The sequence below is a fragment of the Doryrhamphus excisus genome, linkage group LG4, assembly GCF_037039965.1.
Source record: "Doryrhamphus excisus strain RoL-2023G ecotype Guam linkage group LG4, RoL_Dexc_Guam_v1.1, whole genome shotgun sequence".
In the NCBI taxonomy this organism is placed as follows: domain Eukaryota; kingdom Metazoa; phylum Chordata; class Actinopteri; order Syngnathiformes; family Syngnathidae; genus Doryrhamphus; species Doryrhamphus excisus.
In genome coordinates this window covers 10792271-10802071 of record NC_136360.1, presented here as the reverse complement: position 1 = coordinate 10802071, position 9801 = coordinate 10792271, and the positions used below count along the sequence as shown (strand labels likewise).

Sequence of the window (9801 nt, the reverse complement as noted above, 5' to 3'; positions counted from 1 at the left end):
CGCAAAAGGCACTTAGATTGTACAACTCCCAGAATGCACCGCGACACCTGGGTTAATTCAGTACGAAGCGCCAACTTCCTCGCTCGCTTCTCCGTTGGCATCATTGCTTCGGATCTAAATGTAAAGGTAATTTAATGACACATACGTGGTTCAGAATCTTGCTCTGAAAAGTGTGTTGATACATGTATTAGATATATGTATTTAGTTAGTATACATGTATGTGAAAACAGCAAGTATGCGTGCGTTCACTAGCTTAGCTAGTAAACTAAGTAAGCTAGTAAGTATGGCGGATTTGTAGGCACAAAAGGGTTCAAGCTGTTGTACAATTACGACGGAGTATTCTTGAATTATTCGTAAGAGTCACTGTGTACTTTAACAACGTATTTATTTCAACAACAATGTACATTAGTTGGCTGCAGTGTCGAAATACATGCAATGTAATGGTATGGACAGGAAAAGAGCATTAAAACCTCTTGTGGAGTATTTTCTATATTTTGTTTATATATTATGTGATTATGTCACCTAGTTCACACATTGTACATTGTATATTTGTACATGCACACTGGTCTGTTGAAATTGGCAAATGAGAGGGAACATGAACTGCTATGTCCACAAATAAGCAGCAATTATTGTCTGTAGTAAAGCAACAGTAACTCTTAAACCATGAGGCCATAATTTCCAGAAAACACACAATGGCAACCACAGTTCCTAACAACGCCATGCCCCACCATTAACATGTAAACCACATCACATCACATCACAAAAGTTAGCAAAAAGTCAAAAAACACACAGAGACATTATTCAAAATGAAGAATAAAAAAATGCTTTTTGGAAGAACTTGATTGCCTTTGTAAAAAATACATTGAAACGTTTTCTTTACAAGAAATACCCATGATAATGTGGACATTGCTTATATCTAATCACAAATAAAACAAATATCTAACTCAAAGCGGTACAAAAATAATTCCTCTTCAGCAAGTTAGAGGGTCTACATCGCCCCCTTGTGGTTGCTGTTCTTACATACAGTATGGATACTGTTGGCTTTCAACCATCGCGCACCCTAAATAAAGATCTTGAGTCTTTGAAGCGAGACCAGGGGAGCCAAAGTCGGCGGGCCTCAGGCAGCCATGGGGCGTCCCAGCCGCAGGTCATAGGAGACTATGTGGAAGTTGTCCCAAGCAAACAGCTTCTTCTGGGTCGGGTTGTAGTCGATCATGCTGTTGTAGCGGTACTTGTTCCTGAAGGGGATGGCGAGCGTCTTGCCCTGGTTAGTCTCTGTGTCATACATGTAGTTAACCGTGGTGTTGGGTGCCGTGTAGCTGCCCACTGTGTACAGACGGCCACAGATGATGAAGGCGTTGGCCACTGAGTTCTTCCTGATGTTGGTCTCCCAGCTCTTCTTCACCTCCAGGCTATGGGGGTCCAACTGCGACAGCACGATGGCGCCCTTGACCTTGCTGGTGGAGTAGATGGCCCACAGGCCTTGCTCGTCCACAGCCAGGTCGATGTCAGTGTATCCCCCCCACGAGTAAGGGAACTGACCGTGAAAGCCGGCGTGCGGGAGGTCACGGCGGGCCGCCACGCTCTCTGATGCCAGGTCGAAGCGTATGAGTGTGCGGCTGCGGCGCCTCTGGTAGTAGAGGGAGCCTCTGTACAGGGTGGCGCCTGTGCTCTCTAGTGGCTCCGGCAGCAGCAGAACCTGTCCAGCACCAATGTCAGATCAGCTTTTTATTGGAAGAACACCTTATTTCCTCAAATACTTGATTTATTATAGTGTTTATTGGCAGAAAGGCATCAATTTGAGACTTTTATGCATATATATTTTTTGAGGCCCAATACTGCTTTTGCTTTTGACCCATTAGCACCGCAAACTGGTCAAATAATCTGCAGCCTGATTAATTAAAGCACTCGCTCACCTGCAAATAATCTTTTTTAACGTGAAAAGTACCTCCACACCATCCTGTTGTCCTATGTGCTATGCTAATCTACGGTCAGAGTAGCAATTATGGTAATTATTGCAGGACCAAGGTGACACACCCTTTTACTGATTGAGGCAAAACTGTTGTACGGTATTTGACACCCACCTTGGTGGGAAAGCCCTTAGAAAGCTGCTCCATGTCCTCGTATCCAAACATCTGTCTGACGTCGGAGCCGATTGTGTCAATGCGCCACGCCATGTTGGGCCCATATGGGGCCACCGCCTCAGGGTCCTGCATCCAGACCCCGTATTTTCCCACGATGCTATCGGCTTTCCTATGAGTGACAGGCTCAGCCACTGACACTAGCACACCACAACCTGAAGAAGAGGGAGAAAGTGCCTGGTTTAAAAGAGTCCATGTTTTCATGTTTGAGTTTTTGACTGAGCTGGATGAAGAAGAACACCCTGTACTCCAAAGTGACTCTGTCGGGAATACGATAAGACTGAAAACACAGTCTTGCTCTCAGGTGTAGGATTTGGGAGTTAGGTGGGAACTTTCATGTCGTCAAAGTCATCAGAGTGAGACATCCTGTTGCCATGGCGCACAAGGCTGGTGTTCTCTCCCAAATGCTGCAGTATAAATAGCAGTATTTGCTTTGAGACTGTCACCATGGGGGTGTTTTTGTTACTGGTGTGTGTGTGTGTGAGGGGGGGTGTCATGTTTGCGGGTCAGACGGGTGAACGCATGGGAGCAAAGGAAGGAGTGACTTGAAACGTGGGTCAGAGACGTCATCATCAAAGTGCTGCCACTGGTGTTTTTTTGTTTTGTTTTGCTTCATTACGATTGCTTCCTTTCTCCCTATAAGCAAGGAAGTGGACTTGCAGTTGCTAACAACACCATGACCCACCATTAACATGTAAATCAGCACGGAGGTTAGTCTAATAATAATTGACATGCAGACATGTGGTAGGCAGTGGACGAGTGGTTAGCGTGCATGCCACACAACTCGGTGAGTTCGATTCCCAGCTCGGGCATCTCTGTTCTCCCTGTGTGTGGGTTTTCTCCGGGTACTCCGGTTTCCTCCCACATTCCAAAAACATGTTAAGTTAATTGGTGACTCCAAATTGTCCATAGGTATGAATGTGAGTGTGAATGGTTGTTTGTCTATAAGTGCCCTGTGATTGGCTGGCAACCACTCCAGGGTGTACTCCGCCTCTTGTCCAAAGACAGCTGGGATAGGCTCCAGCATGCCCGCAACCCTAGTGAGGATAAGCTGTATAGAAAGTGGATGGCTGGACTTATACTGTAAAGCTTCAACTGTGTATTTCATGATTAATTTTTCAGATACGAGTCCAGTTTCCAAACCTGTGTACTCCTCAGGAGCAGGGACCTCGGTCACCTCGGCCTTGAGCTCCTGGAAGCCGGCGTGTCCCCGCTGCCATGCCGAATCTGTCACGGAAGCACATCCACCAGTCCACACGTTTGTTGTTGTGTTGATTTGAGAGTGAAGTCGTGGCGCTACGGCAGGGGACTCACCTCTTAAACTGCTGCTGTCACCTTGCCTGTTGGGACGCGCCATCAGGTGAGACACAGGGCCCGACCCTGAAGACACACAAAGTTCATCCAATTGTTGAGAATAATTAACCATTTTGATATTTGGAATGTTGAAACTTTTTCTTTTTACTTTTTTTTTATCTCTTTCCCAAAGTTTTGCTGTAATTGTTAAAACATTTTGGTTTATTTGCATTAAAAAAAGAACAGTTGGCCTCAAATGGCCACGACCCACACTATGGGACCCCCTGACATTTATATTGTTATCGTCTGGACATTTTTGATAGTGTAGCATAGTATGACGGTAAGTGTCATTTTATTTTATGTATTTGTACGAAGGAGTTAGCGGGCCAAGTCCACACATGAATAAAAGTGTATTTGGTGAGGGAGGGTGACAGCAATGACAGCAGGGAATGTGACAGCAGAAAAGGGACACCCGCCGAGCACATTCCCAGCTGCTGTGGAGACAGTCAGTCGGAAGGTGACATGACACACTCATGACACCCCTGTGGCGCCCCCACGCTGTCCACTTGGTTGGCCCGCTACGTCGTTGCACCTTCAAGATTCTCTGTGAAGTTGCGTATGCTCCTCCACAAAAAAACAAAGCGAAACGCACGTTGCACGCTGATGTTGCGCACGTGCAGCGGCAGTGTGGCGCGCACAATGGGCTTTAATGATGCAGAAAGCCTATTTTTTTAATGGTTTGCATGTGGAGGGTAGGGATGATGGAGTCACGCAAACAAGAAATGATGAGGGGGCATGGATAAAAGGAAGAAAGTATGAAAAACAGGAGGCAAACCCAGGGATTAATGGATATAGCCGTTCCTCATCGTTGCGGGTAAATAGCCATAGCCTGCTATTTAGCCTAATCCCCAATGTGCACATGCCCCAGATGTGCCCCCACCTTTGTTTACGAACACCAAAGGTTCTCAGTGGACCTAAAACCCTCCATCAGCCCTGATTTTGACATCCTAACAGACCATATTTGGGTTTCGCTGTATAGACTGAAGCATGACTACATAAAGTGGGAGTACATCATGGTTGACATGTTGACTGAGCAACGACTGCATGAAATGCAGACCTTTCACTATGCTGTGACCGACCCATAATGGCATAAATTCTGAGCTATTACGACCAGTCGCTGTGCTGCAGATTGATCAATGACTGTATGAAGTTCACGCCAGTCAAATTGCTGTGTGCAAAAACTGATGACTACATGAAGTGTGACATGTTACAAACGCTCACTGTGCCGCATGTGATGATTGACATATTGCCTGACCAATAACTGCACTATGTGGGAGATTTTTGATTTCCTAATGATTGAAAGGAGGACTACTTGTCAGTCACTGAGAGCAAGACTGTGTCTCAAATTGAATACTTCTGTCGTGCTGACAAGTAGTGTCACGGTAAATGTGTTCACCTCGGGGACCTTAGTTGTGGGTGGACAGATGTGTGGAGGACAGGAAGTGACGTTGGAGGTTCAGAGTAGAGTTTTAGCTTGTTGAGGGTTATGGCGCCAGCAGTAGCTCGTGTTATTATTACAATTATTATTTGCAAGTGGTTAGCATGTAAGCCACACAGTCAGGAGATCGGGAAGACCTGGGTTCAGTTCTCCGCTTGGGCATCTCTTTGTGGAGTTTGCATGTTCTCTCCTGTGTGTGTGCGTTCTCTCCGATTTCCTCCCACATTGCAGAAACATGCATGTTTTTTGGCGACTCCAAATTGTCCATAGGTATGAGTGTGAGTGTGAATGGTTGTTTGTCTATATGTGCCCTGTGATTGGCTGGCGACCAGTCCAGGGTGTACCCCGCCTCTCGCCTGAAGTCGGCATACCCTTGACCCTAGTGAGGATAAGCAGTATAGAAAATGGATGGATGTTGATCATTTAAACCTGCACCAAATGCTTGTTCCGTCTCAACAAGCTATTACTGACACCTAGTGGCTGATGTAAAATACTACATTCACAATTAGAATGCTTCTTCTGCATTGTATTTGTAGTTCATTTAGTTAGCTCATCTAGCCATTTTCATACTTATACTTGAAGATGCTCAATTTAGACCAAGAATAAGTGCAATTTTCTTGAATATGCATTTTTTCTTAGAATAGATCACTTACTTAATTAATAAATTGAGGGTGAGGATGCGATATTTGAACTACGATATAGCGACTGCCGACTGTAATATGTAGCGACTGAGTTCATGGAATTGTGTCTTTGTTGAAAGTTGTGCGATGCATTGTACATGTGGTTCAGCCTGCAGGTGTAAACATGAGGAAGGATTCATGGCTGCAGGCTCAGGCAAAAAAGGTTCTTTTGGGGGTACTAAGCAGACTAATATGGGGGAGGTGGGGTGTAATTAAATGGATGTTTGGCCTCAGCAAACACAATCATGGAGCTTACTTAACATTCTTGGCCATGAGATACAGTATCTTGTGTGGAGCATGTATGCACCCTAAACGCCTGGCAGCATTAAAAGACCTGCACTTGGAACCTTTACTTCCAGGTTGCATTTCAACCCCCCCCCCACCACGGCCACATCCCAACCTAACACTTCACACCCTGCTCGCCATGTGAAGGGAAGTCCCCATGTCATAAAGACTCATAAATAGTAAGCAACCTGACATTTGTGTGTATGTTTTCATCAAAACGTCCACACTAAAACACTTTCTTCTCCCTGTTGGGTGCAGAATTTCAAGTTTATCTTGCTGGGTGGTCAAAATGAACCACCAGAGGGGAAAAAAAGGGAAAATAATTTATAGTACTTGAATTTTAAGCAAAAAATAAGCATGTGAACATAGTATTGTAATGCTGATAAATCAGGAATCCATAGTTAGGTTGGTTGACAGGGATTATTTTTATTATGTACTTTGTTTAGGTTTAGGAGAACCATAACTTTCAAAAACATCACAATTTTGGTTGTACAATTTATAATTATTAATATTTTCTAATTCCAATATGAATACAGAATTCCCAATTTTACTATCATCATAATTTTCATTTATCAGTATTATTTTTCTTACTACATAGAATATGTATGTGTAATTGTATATACATGAAAACTAATTACAACAATGATATTTTTATGTTACCCTTTGCCAGTAAAATGTTGGCATGCTTTCTGATCCATAAAAAGCTCGAAGTGACAGTTGCTTCACAAAAAACTGTTTTCAACTCCTGTTTAGGCAACCACAAAAGGTTCCCCGCCTGATAAAGTACCACAAGAGTGACCGTGGTGTTGTGTTTCTTACCTCCAGCCCTGGGCGGCACCACGGGGCTCTGAGGTGGGCAGGGTCTGTTCCGCAGCCTCTCCATCTCCCTCAGCGTGTCTTCCATGCGGTGCTGAAGCCCACCCAGCTCCCTCTCCAGGCGTTCCTTCTCCCCCTGCAGCAGGTTCCTCTCGCCCACCGTGCGGGCCAGCGTCTCCTGAAGTTCCGACTGGCTCCGGCCTCCAGGCTGGGTGGTGCCTCCAGTGAGCCTGGACACCAGCGCCTCCAGCAGGGAGAGTCTGGCCTTGAAGCCCTCCAGCTCTGGGCTTGCAGTCTGCGGGCAGCTGGCCTCAGCGGGACTGGCCACGGTGAAGGTGTACTGGCATCGCCCGCTGCGGTCGTTCCCCCTCCAGAGGGCAGCGTGGTCCTGAGCGTCCCCTTGAGCCAGAAGCCCCACAAGGCAGAGCAGGAGGAACATGATGGAGGTAAGGAAGTCCACTTCTTTTGGGAACTGTCAGGCAATATTTGGCCTCCTTGCAGGTGCTTTTTTATGTATGTTGTCTTTGGCCGAGGTTGTCTTTCCTCTGTGCAAGTCACTTACACTGACCTCTCCTCAAAGCTCTCACTGATATTTATACAATCCAGAAGGTTTGCTAGGAAGGAGGGAAAGAGTGGCAGAGGTGTAAAGGAGGGAGGGAGTGGAGAAAGATGGATAGGGAGGAGGAGAAGGAGGGGATGCCTGGCTTTTTCAGCATGTTCTATTTTTAATTCCTCCAAAAACCAAACAAACCTTTATTTTTTATGTGTTTTTAACGTTTTTATGTCGTCATTCCCATGCCTTCTAGGGAATTTAGATGAGGTTTATGGCTGAGAAGACAGTTGAGATACAGTTACTTTTGGGGGGCAGGGGGCCGGTGTCACCTTTCATCCGCTTCCAGGGGTGTCATTTTGAAGGGTTGTGGATTACCGCGAGTCACCTTAAGGTGGTTACAGCGTGAACCGAGCCCCCTTGGTCTGCTTAGAATACATTATATGGACAAAAGTATTGGGATAGCAATTCTCACCCATAATCCAACAACCATGCACTGAGCTCATGCAACAATGCCCTCTGGTGGCTGAAAGAAAAACAACAGTATAATTGGATGCTTCGTGTTTTGAGGCTGCATTGTATGTTTATGGGCCTGCCAGCGAAACACAGCTCATATTGATTATTTATTACTTTTGTCAGAATCTTGCTTGTGTCCCTAAAGCAGGGGTGTCTAAAGTGCGGCCCAGGGGCCATTAAAACCCACAGCTTACTATTTTTTGGCCCTCACGAGAAAATTTAATCACAGTAATTTGTCATTGATTTATATTTCAGCTAAGTAGAGCTTTTTTCTCTTCTGTCCATTTTGTGTATGTGCAGACTCCCTCTTCAGTAAATCTGCTTAATACAACATGAGGGGGCTGCCAGGAGCCGTTGTCCCCCCTCTCAGTGAGGCCCTGTTAGCCTACTTGCCAGCATGGATTTGCCACTCTTCATCTCTTCTCAAGCTGAAGCGCCGTTGACTTTTTAGCGTCATGCGATAGCCACTGTGATCCTGTTTATTTTCAGCCGGGTCGCACGATGAAAGATTGGATCCCAGATAGATACACCACGGCGGGCAAAATGCTCATCCTCCTGGCTCCTTTTGTTGGCGTTGCTGGTTGCCTTGTGACTTCACGACCAATACACACAAAATATTAGGACAGTGACTACCTACATGTGAATTATGTAAGAAAGTCGGTCCTTCATTTCAAGATGTTTCAGATCAAAATGGTTTCTGGCAAAACATTGGATGAATCGTAATTTTCTTTTTGTGCAGCAGTGGGTTTTGCCTTTGAATGCAGGCCATTTTTGCCCAGTGACTTTCTTATGGTGGAGTCATGAACACTGACCGTAACTGAGGCAAGTGAGGCCTGCGGTTCTTTGAATGTTGTTGTGGGGTCTTTTGTGACCTCTTGGATGCGTCATCACTGCGCTCTTACTATTTTGGTTGGCGGGCCACTCCTGGGAAGGTTCACCGCTGTTTCATATTTTCACCATTTGTGGATACTGACTCTCACTGTGGTTCGCTGGAGTCCTAAAGCATTAGAAATGGCTTTATAACCTTTTCCAGGCTGATAACTCATAACCAGACTGATTCCAGACTGTTAAGCAAAGGCTCACTAACATGACATCAGCTGGTGTGTGCTGATTGTGTTTTTGGGATTAAGATAATTTTCATGACTAAGAGTGACTACTAAGCAGTTCACTGCCAGTCATCGTCATTCATTTATTCATTTTCTACCGCTTATTCTCACGAGGACCGTGGGCATGCTGGAGCCTATCCCAGCTGTCTTATTACTCTTAAATTAGTATTTATCATTGCTGGCTGTAAGCAAAATGTGGAGAAGTGAACCAAGCAGAAACGAAGTGGTTAAAAGGGAGTGCAGGATTAAGCGTTAAAACCATGGTTGTTTTGATAAACCCAATCCAAAGGGCTTAAAGTATCTTTCACTGGAGATTTGTTTTCTTAACTTTCAGCTACTGACACGCCTAGATCTTCCTCCCAGCAGGCTGACTAACAGAGCTTGGCATCGTTGTCCTCTCCTTCATCATCATCTTGTGAGTTTGATTCCCTTTCATGTGACTCACGTAACCGCCGCTATGCCCGGAATCTGAAGTCATTGGTCTGAGCATTCAAACAGAGCACCAAAACATCCTGTGCTGCCAATGTGGGCGGGATGAAAATATCCCTTCATGCAGACATTTATAGAATGATGTTTTTATTCTCCTGCTCTGCTGCACATGGGACTGAATCGCTGGTCACAACCTCCACTTGATCAATCAAAGACTTTTCATGTTTTAACAGGCCGGTGAAGCGGTAGATGTGTTTAACAGTTGTTCTTTCAAATCTTAATACCCTCTGCTGCATAAACCAAAGTGAGTCAAATTATCTGCCGATGGTGAGGGTGTGTGAGGAGGAGGTCTGACACACTCTTGAGTTTTAGTGAGAAGTTGATGTTGGCAGCTGAGTGGCAGCCCAATAAAATGTTGCCCTAATGAGAGGATATAATGGACAGCTCAGACAGACTTATTTTTCTTCATCTCCTGCCCCTCCTCCCT

General features: G+C 45.2%; 1 protein-coding gene and 1 long non-coding RNA gene across 3 annotated transcripts; one reads left to right on the top strand and one right to left on the bottom strand.

Annotated features, from left to right (window-relative positions):
• Window positions 1-35: 35 nt before the first annotated feature.
• On the top strand, window positions 36-9784 carry LOC131129497 (uncharacterized). 2 transcript variants are annotated; one of them, XR_013627286.1, is made up of 4 exons: window positions 36-126; window positions 3264-3501; window positions 6723-7159; window positions 9220-9784. It is a non-coding gene; the product is annotated as an uncharacterized LOC131129497 (long non-coding RNA). The 2 variants fall into 2 exon arrangements; XR_013627285.1 differs by having other exon boundaries at window positions 6651-7159.
• On the bottom strand, window positions 373-7287 carry myoc (myocilin). The gene is made up of 5 exons (XM_058073114.2): window positions 6717-7287; window positions 3456-3521; window positions 3285-3368; window positions 2085-2296; window positions 373-1699 (listed from the first exon to the last, which is right to left on the bottom strand). The coding sequence occupies exons 1-5, from the start codon at window positions 7150-7152 to the stop codon at window positions 1118-1120; spliced, it is 1380 nt and encodes a 459-aa protein (XP_057929097.2). The 5' UTR covers window positions 7153-7287; the 3' UTR covers window positions 373-1117.
• Window positions 9785-9801: the final 17 nt, after the last annotated feature.

Bases quoted from the DNA above. Each gene is read 5' to 3' on its own strand.
- myoc (XM_058073114.2), bottom strand. From the start codon at position 7,152: ATGTTCCTCCTGCTCTGCCTTGTGGGGCTTCTGGCTCAAGGGGACGCT. The intron at 3,369-3,455 runs GTGAGTCCCCTG...CTTCCGTGACAG, and splicing joins TGACAGCAGCAGTTTAAGAG to ATTCGGCATGGCAGCGGGGA. The intron at 2,297-3,284 runs GTTTGGAAACTG...CCTCTTCTTCAG, and splicing joins TGCTCCTGAGGAGTACACAG to GTTGTGGTGTGCTAGTGTCA.